Here is an 18,000-nt window from a genome sequence, read left to right on the forward strand (position 1 = left end):
TTCAGCTCCTAAAGAAAACATACAGATAAAATGGGAGTCCTTGTAATGCATTTAACATCCACACTTAAACTTGCCTTCTCATGACAGACATAAGGTTTATGACAAAAAAAAACCTGACAAAAATAAAGGATGGATCTGAAAAAGAGTATACATCCACCTGAAGACCTTGAGCTGAAGCTGACCATAAGGAACCACCAGGCACAGCTCTGCTGACAGTCGGCAAACGTGGAATAGCAGCAAGAAAATTCTGAATTTTGGCACGTCTGTACACCCTTCTTACACTAGCACTTCTGCTGCTCCTGCTAAAGATAAAAGTGTAGCATATAAGCAAGATGACTGAAGCTTTGTAGATGGGCTGGACGTATGGTGACCTTGGCATATGTTCCATATGTAATAGTTACTGCAAAAGTAATCTAATGAAGAATAGGTTTACTGCTTTAAGCTAGTGATGGTTCTTTCTATACAAACTAGTATTGGTTTAGCTTTGTTAACAGCTATTCCCAGTGTTTTCCCACAATGAGGACATCACATCTGATGACACATGACACTTATATTCACTTCTGTGGTTAGTGCTTCTTTCCTTATAGATTTCTGGTTGCATCATACTTAACTTTTATACACCAGATCTAAATGTCCATGTTTTGGAAGCTCTTCTTATCTTGCTGGTTTTACTTTTACCATCTCTTGCAGTTTTGCACCATAGCTTAATGCAAATCAGTGTGCAAGCTGAAAAGATGTATATATGTTCAAGCTACTCTGCAATGTCACTTGCAAGTCCAGTAACAAAATTAGTAACCTTTTTGAGCTCTGCTGTATCTTAACTAGCATACTGCCATGCCTAAAGTTACATTCCATAAGGCCTTGGCAACTTGACAGTCATACTATATGTTGTTCAGCCTACAACTCAAGAAATTACTCCCAGGATGAGAAATATATTCAACTGTCTGGATGCATCTATAGGACTGTGTTAAATGCCTTGCCAGAGCATTTGTATGATCACCACAAAGCCCACAACCCTTTCCCTGTTCTATTGCAACTAGCACTACAATAAAATTTATCTGACAAGACCTCCAATGGTGAATCTGCTTCTGGCTTGGAGCATATGACCATGCAAGCTCCTGAACTTTAGTGTTTTGTTTTACTTCTTTACCTACCCTGCTGAGGGCCTCCAACCACTGCTTCTCTGACCTGCTGAACACTGATCCTCTTAGCATCTTACTGACATGCTTGGGGCAACTGCAGTCAGCTGCTGTTAAAGCGATTATATGAATGTCATACACACTCATAACTTTCCACCAACATGCATAAGTTAGCTGCAATACAAGCAGATGTATTGTGCCCCTGTACCTGTGGGATGGCCAAATGGTACATACAAACTTAACAGTTCTTTCTTTCAGTACACACTTCAACACTGTTGCTATGCCCAAGGGAATCATATCTGTACTTTTCAATCCTCTAGTATTATACCTTCTCATAACATGTTTAACCCTAAAGGGTCCTTTGCAATAAAACTGTCTAATGGAAATTATCACAAAAGAAACCTGTCCATGTCAGCTTAATTATAATACATAGCTGCAACATAAAAACCCCCAAAGTGTAACATACTGAAGTGTCTAAGAACTTAAAACTGATAGTACCCCAGAAGAACATTTACCTCCTGACTGCTGTCTGGGTGCGGAGCATTATTACAGCTTTAAAAGATGTAAAACATTGTACTTACACAGTTTTTTCCTGTAATGTGTAGTACATCAGAGTAATTCAAGCTCCACATGCTACAAAGAATTACAAGCCATCTTCTAATCAACCCCAATAATTACAAGATCTCAAAATGGATATCAAGATTCACCTCTTTAGCTTCGCTTTTTGAAGTGAATTACTTGACAGTTTCTTGAACCAACAAGTGGATTATGATTGGAGAAATGATCATAAACCTCTGTGGTGAGGCATGACAACTCTTCACTTCTATGTGCACTTAAAAGTGGAATATTTCACTGCCTGAATAATGTGGATATTTAATGCACTATTCTTCTCTACTAGTTTCAAATTCTTTGGCGGATAGAGAAGAAAAACAAGACTATTACAAACATTTTTTCCAGGTAAATGAGAGATGTGCACACTTAAAACAAGGAACACTGGGGCAAATACTGACTACCGGAATGAGAGACGTTCTCAAACATTAAAATACACAAACACTGTACTTATGTGTATCAAAGTCTACTATTAAATATTCCGCTTGCATACTACTATAAAATGTGACTAAGCAGGCTCTTCGTTTTGTGGGTAATACAAGTTCAATGAAGGGTGGATGAAAAATAAATCGGCATCAAGGAGCTGAATGGAAGAAAACACTCGTAATGAAGGGTGCTGTAAAGATGTCACTATAGAACATCTATAACCTTCATATGAATCCCAGGTTTGTGGGTGAGACTCGAACATTATAGAAAACCAACTTAAAAAGGGTAACTTATCAGGTACATGCACAAGCAGAAGGTACATTTATATACCTTTGCTCTCAAAGACACGAACAGTTTACAAATATTATACTGGTATTATCACAAATTAAAACAAATGCAGAAAATAACCAATGCAAACATTTATGACACCAGACACAGCAAAAATGCAGTGAAAACAGTAATAAGCCAGAAGAAATGACGTGCAAATATATACTTTATGAAAATATGAAAATGAGACTCTGTGTTACACTAAGCATCATTACTGCTAAGTGGCTTACTTCTCTCAAACTGTATACACTAGTTTACTATTATCACACTATCTACAGACAAGGGTGTTTTCCATGTTAAATTTGCTTGATTTAACAGAGCAAAACAATAACTGACAATGATGACAGGAAACAGAAGCTCTAGTCATTTAGCATTACTCTTAATCAAACATTACAAAGCCCTGTGTTTACTAATCTTCTGTCTCAGGAGCAACAAAGACTTTCACAGCTCCATCAGGAGATGGCACTACTTTGTACAACACACCTTTCACTTTATCTGTTTATTAAATTTGTTAAGTTTAATACACTGATCCAAGTGGGACCAGTTTCAGTCACTGTATGGGTGCAAGTACAATGGTGCAAAGAAACAACGCTCAAAAGGCTGAGCAATGCATATTTACAGTACAAAGCTTAATAATTATAAGGCTTGCATGCAGATAAAAAGTCACAAATAAAACTGTTTCAAAAGAATATACTGACTAACATGTACAAAGGAGTTTGACTCACTGCCTGGTTGGGATTAAACCATGGTTACAACACAGACTAACGTGTTAAGACAAGCAGATACTGGCAAAAATTAGGTAAAGGATGCTAAGCTGGCAGTAACGTCAATAGACTAAATATCACATTTTGCAGTAATATAAAGCAGTTAAATATTTAAGGATTAACAGCTATATTAAAAATATAGAAAAAATATATTAAAAAAAAAAAAAAGAAACATAGAAAATTCCCAGGCCTCCGCTGAAAAAGGGCAATAGCTCAGCCGGACACTCCCAGTTAACAAATGTACAATAAAATAAATAAAAATAAAATTTAATTTTTGTTTCCTCATCTTACCACCCCGAGATTCAGCAGAGAGGTTGCTACTTGCATGCAATACTTTCTCATGACTAATACATAGAGGACTTTGATAATCATGTCTATGAGCTACATACCTTTCAATGACCCAGTTGGTATGATCCCCTCTGTTGTCCCACCATAACCACCGGATACAATGCTGGTTTCATTTAAGTTGGGGCCAGAGACCATTACTTGCTGTAGGTCCTACAAAATAACATTAACATAAGTGCCCTTAACCACCAAAAAATACAAGAATAAAACAAGATGTTGAAACACAAGATGTCTTCATTTACATAGCCTGCTAGCAAACAAAAATTTCTTCAGTATAATTATTAGTGAGATACTTACCATAACTTAGTATCTGTGTCGTCCTTACGGCTGGGTTATGGATCCAACCCTCAGATCTGACTTGACCGCATTTTTTTCAGACTAGGTTCCAAGTCTCGAGCTCCTCCCACTTCTCATAATGCACCATCCCCTAACTCCCTCAGATTGAGTTTGCTGCCCCATTAGCTGAAAGAGAGAAAGTAGTACACCTCAAGGACCAGAGGCTCAAAAACCAGGAACAGTTCCTAAAAGGTTCTCTCCAGGTCTTCCAGAGCACTGGGTAGGGAGATGACAGGACAACACGGATAACAAGTTATGGTAAGTACATAACTAAAAAATCTGAAGAGGTCTCTCTTATTCCTCTTCACGGTTGGGTACAGTCCCCAGCTATACAACTCCTAGGTGGTCTCAAGGAAGGATATGCCAGAGCAATGCCGAACCAAAGGAGGCTCTGTTCCTAGAGATGGCTAATTTGTAATGCAAGACAAAGGTGTGGCCCTTTGATCAAGTAGCTGCAGCGCAGATATCATGTTAACAACGCCCTGGAAGAGACAGTGGACATGGACCTAGCTGAGTGGGCCATTCTTAATATAAATGCAAAGTGTGGCCAGAAGGGGAAAAGACCTGAAAACCAACAGCTAGATGGAAAGCATAGGCAAACAACAAACTGCTGAGCTAAAGGAAAAAAGGAATCAAGATCTACACAGAGACAGAAGGGGAGGAAAGAAACAGACGGAAAAACCCAGATGGAGACAGAAATCTCACTGGAAAACTATCCAAAGGCTCAAGACGCAGCAATCATGTCTGACACTTCTGAGCAGCAAATGAGATTTGAGGGAGTTAGTCAGGGGTCAGTGCATTATGGGAAGTGGGAGGAGCTTGAGACATGGATCCTAGTCTGAAAAAAATACGTTTGAGTTGGATCCATAACTCAACCGTGAGGAGGAATGAAAGAGAACATCAGATCTAAATTTTAACTGTAGTCAGCAGCATTTGTTATCTGTGAACTACTTTACATATCTAGAATGAGAAGTTACAAAAGCAAACAACCCCCCCCCCCACTAAACTCAGAAACAATCTTCTTATTCAGCCTGTTGACAAAGTCTGACATACTGTGATCACTGAGGAGTACACATCAGCTATACATTTCTGAATAAGCATGGGCTACTTGTAGGGGAGAATCTGAAAAAGCAGAGAATAACGAGATGGCACGTCTCTCCTACAACTGCTACTGGCTTTGTCTAATGGCTGCCACTAGAGATAAGCAAGGAAGTAATGCAATTGATTCATATGCAACAGAGGAAAAATAGAAAGGATGACAATGAGGAACACGTGTATCTCACAAACAATAGGACATGCTATGAAACGCAAATAAAGACAAAATGTTAGGAAAGAAGATTAGTCAACAAGAGTACAAAGGCACCATCCATCAATGACTTATTCATACCCCTTGTGAAAAATGGTTTTCAGCATATACACGTCCATTAGAAAAGGGGAAAGAGTTTTTCTAAAGATGCTAGCAAATTATTATGTTTTGTTCAAGACGCACACAGGGTGAACACAGATGCAACCTTGTTTGCCTGCCCATATAGCGTATGGGGGAAGAAGCAATAAAAAAGATGCACAAATGAAAGATGTTGCTAAAGATGTCTTGGGTGAAATCTAATTTGCCCATTTGCCTACCTAATATTAAACGTATAAGCTACTGCTGTAAATAATCTACTTCCACCTACTGTCCATTAAAACTGCTTCATATCATTAAAAATCAGCTTAAGTTTCTTAATGAAAAAATGTTACAGGACAACAGTAAAGTAATGGGATATTTATCAAGCAAGCTGAGCTTTATTATTTTTGTAAGTTGGGAAGTGACTGCTCTGTTTGAAGTAGACTGGTATTAAAATGCTTGCTAATAAAGGATTGGGTGTGTGAATTCTCTCTGCTACTAGGCAAACGTGCCTAAACAAGTAAGGTGTGCAGTCTTGTATAACACTTTGGAAGTTCTAAAATTGTGGACTGAGAAAACCTACCGACAAAGCCGTCACAACACATGAAAACAAAGACAGCAATTATAGAAAGCAGATTTTGCACTTCAGTGCTATCTGTATGATCTATATGTCAAAGGAAAATGCAAAATTTCCATACTTAAAAATATTACTCTAAAGACATGGTGATAGCACAGTGGTTAGCACTGCTGCTTCACAGAACTTAGTTCTCTGCTAGGCTGTCTTCAGTGCAGTCACCACATCTTTTATGTGCTGATCTGGACTTTCAACAGGTGCAAAGGTTTCCTCCCGTATCCTAGATGCATGCTGTAGGTGAGCTTGCAGTCCTCCAAATTGCTCACTGATGTAGGCATTATGTGCTGGTACCCTTTTCAAGATTAGATCCTCTGTCTTATACCCAGTGAATGACAGGAAAGGTTCTGATTAACAAGTGACCCTGAAATGGGTTGAGTAATCACATTTGAATGAATGAACTAGTGTGTTTGACACAAGTGGAGATGTAGTAGTTGAAACAGGTGCCACTACAAATACAACTGACATGAGGCATTAATGTTACAAAAGAAAGGCATTCTTTGTGATATGGGTGAGGCACTGCTATAAGACAGACATTCTCTGTGATATGGGTGAGGCACTGCTATAAAAGACAGACATTTTTTGTGACATGGGTGAGGCACCGATTAAAAGGCAGACATTTTTGTGATAAGGATGAGGCACTGATACAAGACCGACATTTTTTGTAATATGGGTGACTCACGGACATAAGACAGACATTCTTTGTGATATGGGTGGGCAATGTTATCCCCATTTGAGGGGAAAAAAGTGTATGAAAAAAGAATACTTGTGTAAAATCTTACCATAACCATAGATGTCCTTCTCTAATATGTTGCAGTATTCTTTACATGTGGGAAGTCCTCTGTCCAAACAACCCGAAGCCTGGCCAGCATACAACAGCTTTTACCTACTGCAGGGTAAGTGGGATGTTGCATGTATGTGCTGACAACATGGCCATAAAAGGATATCCACACGTACAATCCCCAGAACTGTAATGCCCCAGAAGGAACACCAGATCTAAGGAGCAATAAAATGTCATCTGAGGAAAGAGACCAGATGTAGGGACAGGAGAGAGGGACAGAATATTGCAACACAGAAGAGGAGGACATCTATGGTTATGGTACGATTTTACATAACTATGTTCTTCTATTCAATGTTGCAGTATTCTTTACATGTGGGAGAATGCCAAAGCTTAGTAGGAACCCTGGAAGGAGGAAGGAGCGAAGAGCTTAAAACAGAAGTGCTTTTAACAAAGCCAAGGAGAATGGCTCTAGCAAACCCTGCTCTAGATCTAGAAATGGTGTCCAGTTTATAATGTTTGGTAAAAGTGTGCACAGAAGACCATGTAGCAGCCTCTAAAATAAGAGTCAATATCCAGGCCCTTAAAGAATACCCCTGAGGAAGCCACATACCTAATGGAGTGAGCCCTAACAGGAGCAGAAATAGTCTTACCATGGAAATCAAAGCAAAACAAAATTGCCTTAGAAATCCAAGAAAAGTACAGTTTTGTACCTACCATAAATGTAGATATTCGTGTATATACACTGCTGCAGTCATCACATTTGGGTTATCCTGCCTTCAGGCGGTCCCGCAGTCGGTCAGAGTTCCAAAGTCTTGGTCCGGCGTCGGTTGCTGTCACTTCTTCCCTGACGTCAGTGCGCCAGGGGTATATAAGATGCAGCCGACGCCATTTTCTTCAGTTATTCTTGCACCAGATGTCAGGTGCCCCCAAAAAGGTAGGCAATGTAAATTGCTAATAAAATATACATAAGAAAAGCAATCAAATACTTTATGTTACCAGCAAATACTCCCCATAGGCAGTAAGGGTAGAATACCAGGGTAAGTAACAGCAAGTAAGAGGGGAAGGAGGGAGGGTAACCTGGACTTCAGCAGTGTATACACTCGAACATCTAAATTTATGGTAGGTACAAAACTGTACTATGTTCATCGTGTTACACTGCTGCAGTCATCACACTTGGGTAGAATCCCAAAGCAGAGGTAGGGTGGCTGGATCTATAAGGCATTAGGGGTGGCTATAAGGCCCTGCAGAACTGCAGTGGCAAAGCCAGCTCTGGATTTAGAGTAAAGAGGCAGATGGTAATGCTTGGTGAAGGTATGTACAGAACTCCAAGTTGCTGCTTCCAAAATGTCCTTGGGTAGGTACTCCTCTGAGGTAGGCAGTTGAAGTGGCTGTTGCCCTGGTGGAATGAGACCTAATGTTGTTAGGTGCAGTTTTCCCATGATGTGTATAGCAGAAACGTATGCAATGGCCTATCCATTTTGAAATGGTCTGTTTTGAAATGGCGTTTCCCTGTGTTCCTGCAGCATATGATGCAAACAATTGCTCAGTTTTTCTGAAAGCTTTAGTTTTGTCCAAGTAGAAGCGTAACTGCCTGTGTATGTCCAAAGAATGCAGTAGTCTCTCCCCTTTATTCTGTGGATTTGGATAAAAAGTTGGCAAGTGAATAGTTTGGTTTAGAGCCACACTTGATACCACCTTTGGCGTAAAAGTAGGGATTGTTCTTAAAGACACCCCGTCTTGGTGGAACATGATGAAGGGTTCCACTGCCATTAGTGCCTGTAATTCTGAAATTCTTCGTGCTGAGGTAATTGCCAGGAGCAGAGCAGTTTTCCAAGAGACATATTTTAAGTCTGCTGAGTTAGCTGGCTCAAAAGGAGGTAAAGTTAATTTTTCCAATTTCTTTAATACCTCTTCTGCCTTAACTCCAAATAAAACATCCTGCTGCAAGGGTGCATCCAATAACTTTGCTTTACCATGATCTGGTAAGGTCTGTTCTTTTAACCAAGCATGTCTTCTAATGACGGACCCTGTAACTGCTGCTCTACAGGAGGCCTCTAAGGAATCAAAACCACATTGCAAAGTATGTTTTCCCACTTGTTCAGCTGTATGCAATAAATCCTGCATTTCCTTATAGTTAGGAAGATCTGAATTTGGAAGCATTTTTGTTTCAACTGAGACATCAAATATTGCTGATATTTAAGCATGTGAAACTGGCAATTTAGTGCTCTCATTGCTAAAGTTTCAGATGTATATACTTTCTTTCCCCATCTGTCTAATGCCCTGGAATCTCTATCAGAGGGGACTGGATTTTTTGCTGTAGAGGCCTTTACCCCTTTGGGACCCTGGGAAATAGTTTCAGGGTTAGCAACAGGGCTTTTATAAAGGAATTTGTGGGAGTCAGGGACTCTGTAATATCTGTCTGGCTTAACTGGAGCTGGAGGTAAAGAATCAGGATTTAAGCTGGATTCAGCATACACATCATCCACAATATCTAAAACTGGCGGAATAGCAAGGGGTCTGTGTTGAGGTAATAAAAGGAAATCTCTGAGCCTTTTCTTGGATTCTGAGTAATCCTGGCCCTCCCAATGTAAATGCTCCTGCATGGTACGTAAGGTTTCCCCAAAGGAGTAGTCCTCTGGTGGAGAGGCTGAAGGAATGGATTTCCTCAGCATCAGAATCCTCATAACGGGGCAAAGAGTATCCTAGGTCTGAGGATGAATCTGAGGAGACGGACACCTGGTCGGATGAGTCATAGTCTGCATCCTGTCTAGGCCTTTTATCAGGAGGAGGGTGGGACCCCCTGATCAGAGTAATTAGGTCTTCGGCCATTTTGAGCATCTGTTTCTTGGGCATGGAGGCCTGGGCTGGTGAATGCTGAAGTTGTTTCTTTGGTTTAGATTTAGCAGAAGATTTAATGGTTAACTGAGTAGGCCTGAAAACATCTTCAAGCTGCGGGTTGTTCAGCTACTCCGGAGCCCTCAAGCTGCGGGTTGTTCAGCTACTTCGGAGCCCTCAGAAGGGTTAGTCTCGGTAGGTCTCAAGTCTGGTGTATCCGAAGGCCCAGCCATCTCCACGTGGGAGTCAGAGGAGGCCTGTGGTTCCAAAGAAGTGGTTGCCAGAGGCTGCGAAGGCGCCTCGCTGAAAACCGGAGAACCGGCGACTTGCCTAGCAGAGGCTTCGTCGTCAGTTTTGGGCCTCGGACACCTGTCCTTGTCTTTGCGCTTTTTGTGTATTCCGGTCGTCGGTTGTTCCGATGGCATGGTGTAACTGAATTTTCTGCCAAAATAATGTTGGGCAAAATCAAACAGACGTTTAATAGTGCACTTGTTAAACGTAGCACAAAACCGACAACCACTGACGTCGTGGTCTGGGCCTAGGCATGGGATACAATAGGAATGGAAATTCTTATGAGGTATTTGCTTCCCTCAAGAAATAAAATTATTAACTTTTACTGACATCGGTCTGAGGCAAGAAAATGTTTCCCCAACAGGGTACTTAGCTTTGTAGAAGACTTTGGTTCTGGATTCGGAATGAAAATCTCAGGAGTCGGCCGACCGGCACTTGCGAACTGCTTTTGCATCGGGCACCGCGTGGCAAGAAAGACTGAAGAAAATGGCGTCGGCTGCATCTTATATACCCCTGGCGCACTGATGTCAGGGAAGAAGCGACAGCAACCGACACCGGACCAAGACTTTGGAACTCGGGCCGACTGCGGGACCGCCTGACAGCAGGATAACCCAAGTGTGATGACTGCAGCAGTGTAACACGATGAACATCTGTCTGTTTATAGAGACAGGCAAACCCACAGCCCTGGGATGGAAAGAAGCAAATAGCTGATCAGACTTTTTGATAGTCTTAGTCTTATCTAAATAGAATCCGGAGTTGTATATGCACACCAAAGGTATACAAGATCCTTTCGCTGAAAGACTGAGGAGAAGGGAAGAGAGTGGGCAATTGAAAAGACTAATTAAGGGACAACTCATTTACAATCTTGGGCATGAAAGAAGGATTGGTATGCAAAGAAACCCTATCCCTGTGGAAAACCAAGAAAAGTGGTGAAGCCATCAAAGTTGGAATTGCAGAAACTGTCCTAGCAGAGGTTAAGGCTAACAAAATAACTGTTTTCCAAGTACAAACCTTTAAAGAAGCTGAGGTTGCAAGCTCAAAAGGGTCCACAGTAAGTTTCTCAAGCATAATTCAAACCTCGAGGAGATGGAACTGGTTTCCTGGGGTTTTAATATGAAGGACGTCTTTAAGGAAAAGCTTTACCTCCAGTATGGAAGCTAAAGGTGGAGATGATGGCAGACATGCAGAAATATCTGGCAAGTGAACTTTCACTGACGAGTAAGCCAAACCAATGTTCAGTAATTCACACAAGTAAGAAAGAACCACTGGAACATCCACTAAAAGACACCAGATGGAAAATCTCTTCCATTTGGACAAAGAAGATTTTCTAGTATTGGGCTTACTGGCCTTTTGTAGAACCCTAAGTATGTCCTGTGAAAAAGGTGCCTGAAAGGAATCAAAAGTTCATCACTCACAGGGTCATTTGTAAGGTTGAGAAATGTGGATGAAACATAGATCCCTTGTCCTGTGTGAGCAGGTCCACTCTGTGAGGTAACGTGTGATGATTGCCCTTGGCTAAATGCAGAAGTGGGAACTAATGCTGTCTTGGCCAAAAGGGAGTCACCAGCAATATTTTGGGTTTGTCCTGCTGAATGCTCAAGCGGGACTTTCTGAATGAGAGAAAAGGGGGGGAAATGAATAAAGAAACTTCCCCTTTCATGAGAAAGACAGGGTGTCCACCTTCCATGCCAGAGGATGTGGGAGCTTGGCACAAAAAGAGGAAGTTGGTTGCTCAGAGGGGAGGTAAACGGATCCAGAAGAGGAGTACCCCACCAGTGGAACAAGCCCAGAAACACATTCCTGTGAAGCATCCACTAGTGGGATTGAGTCATGGACATGCTTAATGTGTGTCTGCCACAATATTCTGAGCAGATGGAATGTAAACAACTTGAAGAGTCACCTTGCACTGAACCGCCAACTCCCATGTCTTGAGATCTAACCTGTAAAGAAGGTAAGACTTTGTCCCACCTGCTTGTTGACATACCAGAAAACTGTGGTGTTATCTATAAATATTTTTACAGAATCAGGTTGAAAGAGAGGATGAAAGACCTGCAGAGCTAGAATAAGAGCCTTTATTTCCTTGATGTTGATGTACTCTTTCCTTTGACAAAGAGACCAAAGGTCCTGTACCTTCTTTGACCCAAATGTTGCCCCTCAACCTGCATCTGAGGCATCTCTCAATAGCTGTTGAGTTGGCTGAGGCAGGTGAAGAGAACATCCTAGATTAAGAGCAAGCTGTTGAATCCAAACTCTGTTTTTAGCCTTGGGAGAAGGGGAAACACAAACTCCAAAGAGTGAGCATGCTGTATCCAAACTGACTTCTGTTGCCACTGAAATTTTCTCATGGGGAGTTTTCTAAGAGGCAGCATGGGAATTGTGGATGCCATATAACTTAAAAGTCTCAAAAGCTCCTTGGCCATAATGGAGAAGGGAGACAGACAGAAGGTTTTTTTTTATTATTTTATTTACTTACCAGAAAAGTCTGACTTGGAAGGAAGACAATTTTCAGTGGAGGTCAGGGGAGAAACACTCCGGACACATGTCATTGTAACCTGGGAGGAAACAGAGCACCCGGTGGAAACCCACATGAAAGCAGGACATGCAGACTCTGCACAAAAGGCACCCCAGCCCGAGAATCGAGCCAGAGAAAGTACGGTTGTGTACACTTACCAAAAATGTAGATGTTCGAGTGTATTCACTGCTGCAGTCATTACATTTGGGGTTATCTGCTGGCAGGTTGCCCTCAGTCAGCCTGAATTCCAAAGTCTTGGGTCCTGCATCACTTGCCATCTCTTCTTCCATGTCAGGTCGTCAGGGGTATAAAACATGCAGCTGACACCATTTTCTTTAGTTTTTCTTGCCCCAGATTTCAGGTGCCCCCAAAAAGGTAGCAAAAAAATATATATATATAAATGTACATGCATCAATATAAACTTTACCTTCATCTACAAGCAAACAGACCACATAGGCTGTAGAAGACAGAAGGAAAGATAAACTCCAGAATGACAGAGGGATGGCAGGAGGGTAACCTGGACTGCAACAGTGAATTCACTCGAACATCTACATTTATCGTAAGTGTACACAACTTGTGTTTCACTGTTGCAGTCATTACATTTGGGTAGAATCCCAAAGATACGGTTGGGAGGCTGGAGCTAAACAGCATTATGTGTGGCTATAAGGCCTTGCAGAACTGCAGTGGCAAAGCCTGCCCTGGACTTAGAGTAGAGAGGCAAATGATAATGCTTTGTAAAGGTGTGAACAGAACTCCAAGTAGCAGCCTCTAGAATGTCTTTGGTTGATACTCCTCTGAAAAAGGCTGCTGAAGCAGCTGCAGCTCTGGAGGAATGAGACCTAATGCCCTTTGGCACAGGTTTGCCATGGTGTAAGTAGCAGAAACGGATGCAGTGGCTTATCCACTTTGAAATTGTCTGCTTTGAAATAGCCTTTCCTTCTGATCCTGCAGCATATGTCACTAGTAATTGCTCAGTTTTTCTTAGAGCTTTAGTCCTGCTTAAGTAGAATCTTAGCTGTCTGTGTACGTCCAAGGAATGCAGAATTCTCTCTCCCTTATTCTGCGGATTTGGATAAAAGGTTGGCAGATGAATTGTTTGGTTAAGAGCCACACTGGAAACCACCTTAGGCATAAATGTAGGATTTGTCCTCAGAGATACCCTGTCTGGGTAGAATATGATAAAAGCTCTACAGCCAATGAGGGCCTGTAGCTCTGAAACTCTTCTTGCTGAAGTAATTGCTAGTAGCAGTGCTGTTTTCTATGATAAGAACTTTATATCAGTGGTAGCAGCTGGTTCAAATGGAGGCAGGGTGAGCTTTTCCAACACATAATCAAGGTCCCATGCAGGCATTGGTGATCTTCTAGGAGGCCTTAAATTTTTGGCTCCTCTAAGATACTGCTTTAGTAAAGGGTGAGAAAAGATAGGTGGCTCTGTATTGTAATGAGCTGAAATGGCAGAGGCATGGATTTTAATTGAAGAGAAAGTTAGGCCTTTGTCAAGCATCTCAGTTAAGTATTGTAATATCTGAGGAATATTAGGTTCTGCTGTATCAGTTCCTTGTGCTTGATTCCAAGCACAGAATCTCTTCCATTTATCAGCATAAGAATTTCTAGTACTAAGCCTTCTGGCTTCCAAAATGACATCCATCACAGCTTTACTGAGAGGTGTTGTTTGAATAACTACATGATCAGCCATGCTGCCAGGTTCAGTGCCTGGAGTTGATTGTGCAGGATCTGACTGTTTTGTTGAAGTCTTTGAGGTAAGGTCCAAGCTGGGTATTGAGACAAGTTCCTTAGGATTGGGTACCAGTATTGGCGGGGCCAGTCCGGGACAATTAGTATCATCTTTGGTTTCTCTTGTCTGACTTTTAGGAGGACCTTGGGAAGAAGAGGCAGAGGAGGAAAGGCGTAAACTGATAGGTTTTTTCCAACTGAAGGATAGGGCGTCCACTTTCCATGCTTGTCTGTGATAAGTCCTTGTGCAGAATCTTTTCAATTGATAATTTTGAGGAGAGGCAAATAGATCTATGTCTGGGCTCCCCCATTTCTCTCTGTTATGCTGAAGACTTGTGGATTTAGTTTCGACTTGTGAGGATCCATAAGGTTTCTGCTTAAATTGTCAGCCAGAGTATTTTGCTTTCCTGGCAGGAATTGAGCTTGAAGATGTATTTGGTAGGTCACCCTGTCCCACAGTGCCATGGCTAATCTGCAAAGGGGGTATGTGTGTGTGCCCCCCCTTGCTTGTTTATATACCACATGACCGTGGTGTTGTCCATCTTTACCAGTAGTTGTCCTGGATGAAGTAGGTCCTTGAAGGCTGTTACGGCATTTTGAACAGCTAGCATCTCTTTCTGGTTGATATGTAGATGCATTTGTTTTGGGGTCCATATGCCCTGAATGCATCTTCCTGCCATGTGGGCCCCCCAAGCATAATCTGATGCATCTGTTAGGGTTTGGCTGGCAGAGAGTAGAGTAAAGGCCCATCCCATGTTTTGGTGACATGCCTTTGCCCACCATAGAAACTCCTGCTGTAGGCAGGGAATGAGAGGAATCATTGTTTACAGACTGTGAGAATGTTGACTCCATAAACTTTTTAGGTACCACTGAAGTTTCCTCGTATGCAGTCTTGCACATGGAATCAGTAGGATGCAGGATGCCATGAAGCCCAAAGCCTGCAGAATTTGGCTTGCAGAAGACTAGGTTTTTGTTGCCATCAGTTTGAAGTAAGTAGTCAGTTGCCTTTGCTTGTCTGGCGTGAGGTAAGCCATTTGGGCAGTTGTATTCAAGCTTGCACCCAGGAATGTTATCTTTTGAGAGGGTACCAGTTGTGATTTCTTTTCGTTTATTGTGTACGCTAGGCATGTTAGAAGTCTTTTCACAAACGCCAGATGTTGAAGAAGAATGTCCTTGTTCTCTGCTTGAATGAGACAGTCGTCCAAGTAAGGGTATATTTGTATACTTTTGTCTGCAAAATGCAATTACTGGTGCCAGGCACTTTGTAAAGACCTTGGGCACAGTAGATAAGCCAAAGGGGCAGTGCAGAGAATTGGTAATGCATTAAGCCAACCTTGAATCTGAGTTATCTTCTGCACGATTGTCTTATTGGAACATGCAGGTATGCCTCTTTTAGGTCTAACGTCACCAGCCAAGCATTCTTGCCCAGCATGGGCAGAAGCTGCTGCAAAGTCAGCATTTTGAATTTTGGAATGTCCGGATACGTGTTCAAAATCGATAAATCCAGTATTAGCCACCAGGCCTTGTCCTTTCTGGGTACCAAGAACAGTCGAGTAAAAACCTTGTCCTTTTTCCTCTTCTAGTACTGGCTGAATGGCCCCCATATCCATGAGGGACGTAACCTGTTTCTGTGCCTCTGCCCATTGATTTTTTGGCAGATCTGGCCAACCATTTGCCATTGGCAGGGTGTGGAAATGGAATCTGTATCCCTGTGATACTATGTTTAGTACCCACTTGTCCTGGGTTACTAACTGCCAATTTTGAGCAAAAAGTGCTAATTTTCCCCCTAAGGGTGCTGCCAAAAGATAAGTGCTTGGTGTAGGCAGAGGGAAGTCACTGGGACTGTTTTCTATAGGTTTGCGCTTTATCTTATCCAGATTTGGAGGTAGAAGCGCCCCATTGCTTTGACCTGTATGATTCTTGCGCCTGGTATCTGGAACCCTTAGGGCGCAATTGCTATTGCGCAATGGCTATGTCCTTCTACTAACTAGACTCAAGTCTGTTTTCTTTTCTTTACTTTTCTTCTTCCATATTTTTTCTCTCTACACCCCTTTCAGCTTTTCTTTACCTCTCATTACACTTTAGCATTTTTCTTTTAAAATTTATGTTTTGATTCTTTGTATTGTAATGATTATTGTGATATGCACATCACGTAGGTTGTAGTTTATGTATTTTTTGGTTTTAAGATTGTAATTTGCAATTTCCTGAAAAAAAAATACTATTTGGTTTACTGTTAGCTTTATATTTATTACTTCTATTGTAATGCCTTCTTAAACCTTGTAATAATTACTGGAGCTTTTCTCCCCGGGCCTCTACTGAAAATGGACATATATTCAGATAGACTAGCCCGGTCAACAAATGTAAAATAAAAATAAATAAAATTTGCCCCTTGGAGCTCTGTCTGACACAGGAAAGGACCAATTTTTTGCAGGCCAGTGTCTGCTGCACTTATAAGAAGTCTTTAACAGTTTGCATAGACTTTGCTTTGTCTTCCATTTTCTTTAAAACCTCTTCTGCCTTAATACCAGAGTATCATGCTGTAAAGGTGCATCTAGCAATTTAACTTTAACATTATCAGGCAAATGTTATTCCTTTAGCCAGGCATGCCTCCTAATCACAGATCCAGTAACTGTGGCCCTGCAGGAGGCCTCCAAGGAGTCAAAACCACATTGTACAGTATGCTTTCCAACCTGTTCAGCTGCATGCAATAATTCCTGCAATTCTTTATTTTCTGCACATTCAGAAATCAACATAATTTTCTGTTTCAGCAATCCCATAACATGTTGTTGATACTTAAGTATATGAAATTGACAGTTTAAGGCCCTGATTGCCAAGGTTGCAGATTTATAAACCTTTTTTCCCCATCTGTCCAGTGCCCTTGAATCTCTGTCGAGGGGTAGGATTTTTTGTTGTTGAGGCCTTAACTCCCTTTGGACCCTGTGAAATAGTTTCATAGGTTCATAGGTTCATAGGTTCATACTAGGCTATCTGCCCGAGGGCATTTACAAGCCTAGCCCATCGTTTTGTGGCTTACGCCACCCCTTTAGTATGGGGAACTATACCCATTATTTTGCTGTGCCTCTGTCGAGCAGTGACACTGAGGTAATCCCTGGGGTATATCTGCGATCTCCCATCCATTGGTCAAGATTTCTCTTGAACAAGGCCAGCGAGGTGCTCTGCCTCACATGTACCGGGATTTTGTTCCACAGCATAGGGAGTCTTTGGGTGATGAATCTATCCCTCCAGCACGTCCTATTAATAGCCGTGTCGAGGTTTAAGTCTCCCGCCCTTGTGGCTCTGATGGATCTAGATTTTTTGAGGTGAAGCATATTCATCAAATCTGGGTTTGACATGGCCTTGTATGTTAGGCAAAGGTCACCTCTGAGCAAGCAGTAAGCGACTGAATAGAGCTGGAGTTCTTTCAGTCGGGCAGCATAGGACAGATTTTTGAGACCCTTTATCCTTTTGGTGAGGAACTTTTGTGGCCTCTCCAGCTGCTGCAAGTGTCGGGTCAGATACATTGATGATCAGCAGCAGGGTTTCTAAATAAAAATGTATGCGAGTCAAGGACCCTGTAATATCTGTCAGGCTTACTGGGAGCTGGAGGTAAGGAGTCAGGGGTCAAGCTTGACTCCGAAAACATATCATCCATAATGTCTAAAACAGGGGGAATGGCTAAAGGCCTGTGCTGAGGGAGAAGAAGGAAATCCCTAAGCCTATTTTTTGATTCTGAGAAATCTTGACTCTCCCAGTGAAAATGCTCCCTCAAAGTAAGCAAGGTTTCTCCAAATGAATAATCCTCAGGAGGAGATGCAGATGGTATAGACTCCTCTGCATCAGAATCCTCATAGGGAGGTATAGAAACCTGATCTGAAGATTCATAATC

General features: G+C 41.8%; 1 protein-coding gene across 1 annotated transcript in view; it reads right to left on the bottom strand.

Moving 5' to 3' along the window:
- The window catches only part of ARFIP2 (ADP ribosylation factor interacting protein 2), a gene marked incomplete in the record, with an annotated part of 1,173,031 nt that overhangs the window by 574,357 nt on the left and 580,674 nt on the right, over positions 1-18,000 (bottom strand). Inside the window, 1 exon segment of the mRNA XM_044072222.1 lies at positions 3,655-3,763. Coding sequence (XP_043928157.1) covers positions 3,655-3,763 — 109 coding nt within the window.

Source organism: Protopterus annectens, chromosome 5.part0, assembly GCF_019279795.1.
Source record: "Protopterus annectens isolate FY-2018-M chromosome 5.part0, PAN1.0, whole genome shotgun sequence".
NCBI lineage: Eukaryota > Metazoa > Chordata > Ceratodontiformes > Protopteridae > Protopterus > Protopterus annectens.